At 37.0% G+C, this 5,203-nt stretch overlaps 1 protein-coding gene across 1 annotated transcript; it reads left to right on the top strand.

Moving 5' to 3' along the window:
• Positions 1–428: 428 nt before the first annotated feature.
• Positions 429–5,114, top strand: LOC130083494 (transketolase-like; the record flags this gene model as incomplete). Its single annotated transcript, XM_056248516.1, has 5 exons — positions 429–648; positions 1,905–2,022; positions 2,936–3,049; positions 3,412–3,509; positions 4,923–5,114. Coding segments are annotated over exons 1-5 (629 nt in total), but the record flags the coding sequence as incomplete, so codon positions are not given.
• Between the last annotated feature and the right edge of the window lie 89 nt (positions 5,115–5,203).

The following is a 5,203-nucleotide window of genomic DNA, read 5'->3' as shown; positions in this document are numbered from 1 at the left end:
TAAATTCTTAGTCTAGAAGTACATAAAATCAATCTGCATGTATTTTAATAATCCTAATTGAGGATATACCACAGCCTTCTATTGTTTTTATATATATATATTTATTTAAGTTTTGTCACATTTGACTAAGTTATGGGCACAATTTTATCCCTAAACCATAGCTAATTAAACCCAAACACGCACACATGCTTTAAAATCTCAATGGACTGAGGTGCATCTTTAATCTGGTAATGAGTTTAGATCCAGCAGTCAAAGGTCACAATGAGGGATTCCGCCTCTTTACTCGCTCTCTCTCTCTCTCTCTCTCTCTCTCTGTATCTCTCAACCTCTCTCCTCTCGGCACACACCCACTTTCTCTGTCACAGCCAATGCCCATTGCCTCTCGACCTGTTGCACACTATAAAGTGTGTGTATGTGCGCTGGCATAAAGCAGCCTCCCTCTCCTCTCCACCTCCTTTTTCTATCTCTCACAGACACGCAACCAGTGCTCTCCTCAACCTCATTCTCTCCTTTCATTCTGTGGTGCTATTAGGCTGAACCCATGGAGGACTACCACAAACCAGACCAGCAGACCGTGCAGGCGCTGAGAAACATTGCCAACCGCCTCCGAATCAACTCTATCAAAGCCACCACCGCAGTGGGCAACGGGTAAGAGTTGGCACACTTTCTGCAAATACCTGCATGCTTTTTTAATCTGACTTATTTGAACAGACAGATAGACAGAAAGAAAGAAAGAAAGAACAATAGATAGATAGACAGACAGACAGACAGACAGATAGATAGATAGATAGATAGATAGATAGATAGATAGATAGATAGATAGATAGATAGATAGATAGATAGATAGACTGTTAGTGTAAGCAAACACACTCTTGCATGCACACCCTTATGCAAGACATAATCTTTGTCCTCAAAACCTAAGTAGACAGATGGTGAGATGATGCTGCTAAAAAAAAGACAAATGAAAATTTAGTCTGGATTTTGTTTTGTTTTTTTGTTTATTTTTTGTATTAATATGTGCATTGCGGCATGTTTAAAGTGAGCTTAAAAATGCAATTTATTTGAACCATTTTACTTTATTTTACCAGTTTTTAACAGCAACTATGGGGTCGATTTTATTATTATTATTATGAATAATATTTTTTACAGCATTTTAGTTTGGCTCATTTTCTGTATTCCATTCTATTTATAAAGAAAACATTAGCATCTGTTTTTTCCATTCTTAAGACGAGAAATCGTCTGTAATTATTAAAAAAACATAAATGTATGGTTTTGAAATGGAAACAGAAACTTCGTTAATTTACAAGTTTATAAGACGGGTGCATGAAGATGATTATTGTTTTTTATGACCATTGTTTCATACACATGTGTTCTTTCCTCTAGGCAAAGTATGTTTTCTAATGGCACAGCTGAGCTGTTATGTAAATTGCCGCATGAATCCAACTGGCGCAGTAATTCATATCTGATATCTGAGCATAACATTAAATTGCATTTTAAAACACTGCTTTGACAGGTGAAGATTTGATCCGATGCCGAGTCTGTTTCACAGCCACAGCATGTGGTTTTTAGTGCTGTCTTGGACCTAATCTAGAAGCAGATGGGTGTTAGTGGGTGGTATGATTGCTCAAAGCTTTAGATTATGCCATAAGTGTGGTGCCGGTGGGGCATCCTGGATTAAACGTCACCTTTGGCATTCTTTTGGATAGAAAGTCACTAATTGTCTTATTCAAACCCGACAAGCCCAATTATTATTATTATTATTATTTTTTGTGTGTGTGAGATAATTCTTTTAAGTGAATGTTACATAATAAACCATAAAAATGTCTAAATGATTAGTTAAATATGAAACTACCTCCTCTTCACCATATCCTAACCTTCAGAGTCTTTCCCATTTTACTGGCCAGGCATCCAACATCATGCTGCAGTGTGGCAGAGATCATGTCTGTGCTTTTCTTCCATACTATGAAGTACAGGCCAGATGACCCCAAGAACCCCAATAATGACCGCTTTATCCTGTCCAAGGTGAGGTTATAAGAGAAGAGACTCGGCTAACTGGGATTATTCAAGTGTCAGGTTTGATATTTCAAGTTTAAACCAAGATGACAGTAAGTCAGGAGAATTACATTATTTGGTGCTAAATCTCCTTATAAAAAGTCCTGTGCCAGTGCCAATATTATGGTACAGTGATGGTGAAACCATTGCACTTTGAAATAGTGCTACTGAATTATTAACATATCCATATACAAATGGAATTTTACATTATACTCCAAGGTACATTGACGAATACCATGGTATTATAATTATATGACAAAAATACACATTGATCTTATTAGCCATGACTTACCAAAATTAAACTATAATAAATATAATTGTATATGATATCATAGTTCAATAATTGTACTATGAGTTCCATGAAAATGAGTGAAAAAGTAGATATAATAAGCCTATTATATAATATATAATAAAATATGAATAAATATAATATAATACAAAAATAATATAATATATAATAATATCAGTTTTTAAACAGTTTTTTAAAGTTGGTTAGTAATTGTTGGATAATTGCATAATGGTGGTAATATAAATTAAATTAAATATAAAACATATAATACAAGATAAAAAATCCATATAATACAATAAAATAATACAGGGCTATGCTAAATATATTTATCAGTTGTTAAACAGTTTTTTTTTATTAAGTAATTGTTTGATAATTGCATAATGGTGGTAATATAAATAATATAATATAACATAAATAATAAAATCCCCAAAAATAGTGTAACATAATATAATAATAAGATAATATAATATAATAATACAGGCCCATGCTAAATATGTTTATCAGTTTTTAAAAAAATGTTAAGTAATTGTTTGATAATTGCATAATGGTGGTATTGTAATTAATCCATAGATTCTTTTTTTCTTTCGTCCACAGGGTCATGCGGCTCCTATCCTTTACTCTGTGTGGGTGGAGATCGGCTTCCTGAAAGAGTCTGAGCTCATGAGCATGTGTCAGGTCAACTCAACTCTGGAGGGACACCCCACACCCGTGAGTAACACACACACACACACACACACACACACACACACACACACACACACACACACACACACACACACACACACACACACACACACACACACACACACACACACACACACACACACACACACACACACACACTCACACACTCATCAAGATAAGATGCTCTTCTTAAACATATTCAATCAAAATTATATGAAAGTTGCCTGCTCTCAGAGCAGAAACTATTTAGAAGCACCGTGAGAAATATCGTAGTTCATTAAGTCATAAATGATTGTTCAGGTTAAACTGGCTGCAAACGCATGATTAACAAATGAGCTGTTATTCTATGTAACATTGAAATGAGTGTGTAAGTGTGTGTTTGACAGAAGCAGCAGTTTGTGGATGTGGCCACAGGCTCTCTGGGACAGGGGCTGGGTGTAGCCTGTGGAATGGCCTATTCAGCGAAATACTTTGACAAATCCAGGTAAGAATGTTACCCATAAACCCACACGTTAATGATGACTGCATATTTTAGCTCTACAGTAAAACAAACAGCTTCATAGCTTGCGATTCAAGCAAACTCAAATTTACTTGGTCTATTTTAAAGGGGGCCCTTTTTCAAAGTCTTGATTTGACTTTTTGATTTGGGTTTTATTGTTAAAAATTGTTTCAAAAAACATTATTTCGCATTCGCAGCACCTCTCTTCCCAGTCTGTCAGTAACGCTCTGTTTAGTTCCTGTCTCCATGAAGCCCCTCCTTCCGATAAAGCGCATTGTGCTCTGATTGGTCGGCTGGATCAGTGTGTTGTGATTGGTCAACCGCTTCGAGCGCCTTTCGGAAATGCCACGCCCCTTATCATTACCGCGAGTTTCAACGTACTACTAATGCAACTCAACCAGGCCTCGCCCCTTTTTTTGCGAATGCTTTGGTCGGGAATTATTTAATTGAGGAATATTGAGAAGAAAATTCAAGACTACAACCGAGGCGTTTCAGGGAGTTCAGAAACACTGATATAGAGAATACCTCCTTTTGGAGTGAATTTGTGCTTTGTTACTTTGCAGACCTTTTCCATGCTCAAACAGCAACATTACACACCAAAGAATGTTCTAAAAAGCAAAACAGATTTAAAAAATACCCTAGTGCTCAGATGCTTAAACCATAAATATAATATGCAAAATGCAGAACAAGTATTTACCAGAATGCTCTCATGTTTGTGTGTCCGTGTGGGAGTGTGCTGCAGATTTGAAGGGTGTGGAGTTTTCCTGTCGAGCTGTGCTTTCACGATTCTTCTGCTCTAATAATCAAAGCCCCAGCGGCCATCACCCGGTTATTTTTATATCTTGGATAGAATTCAATATAGGCATAAGCACACAAATTATTCCCAAATTGAAACCTAATTTTTGTGCAGTCCTTTCTTTGCTAACTCTCTATTTATAATGCATTGTAAAAGCCAATGAATAAATAATCTGTATCTGTGTGAGTGATGCTGTGCAGAGAAAGAGGAATCATGCCTGCTGTGTTGTGCAAGAGCAATTTTACTCAAATCCCAGCTGATTTCTAGTCTATTGAACCTTTCTCTTCTCATTCATGAAAGATCTGGCGTGACAGGAATGTGTCAGGTGGTATTAAGAAGGGCGGCGGTGATGAGGTGTAAGCGTTGGAAAGACTTGCGCTTCTCTTCTGCTCACCAAGGCTGCATTTATCTGGTCAAAAAAACAGTAAAAATAGTAATATTTTGAAATATTAGTACAATTTAAAAGAACTGAATATATTTTCAAATGTAAGTTATTCCTGTGATCAAAGCTGAATTTTCAGCATCATTAGTCCAGTCTTCAGTGTCACATGATCCTTCAGAAATGATTCACAAAATGTAATTGTCTTTTGACTCTTTTGCAGTTATCACGTGTACTGTCTGCTGGGGGATGGAGAAATGTCGGAAGGGGCTGTATGGGAGGCCATGTCCTTCGCTTCCTACTACCAGCTGGATAATCTGTTGGCCATACTGGACATTAACCGTCTGGGCCAGAGTGACCCGGCACCACTGCAGCACCATGTGGAGAAGTACCAGAGACGCTGTGAGGCCTTTGGGTAGGTTGGATGGAGATCTAAAACTTTGTAGGTTCAAACCCCAGAAAGGACGATCCATGAATCTGTATCAAGCAGGTACCTCAAGTTGC

Source organism: Rhinichthys klamathensis, unplaced genomic scaffold (assembly GCF_029890125.1).
Source record: "Rhinichthys klamathensis goyatoka isolate OS25496 unplaced genomic scaffold, OSU_Roscu_1.1 h1tg000056l_1, whole genome shotgun sequence".
Lineage (NCBI taxonomy): Eukaryota > Metazoa > Chordata > Actinopteri > Cypriniformes > Leuciscidae > Rhinichthys > Rhinichthys klamathensis.
This window is presented reverse-complemented; position numbering and strand designations above follow the sequence as displayed.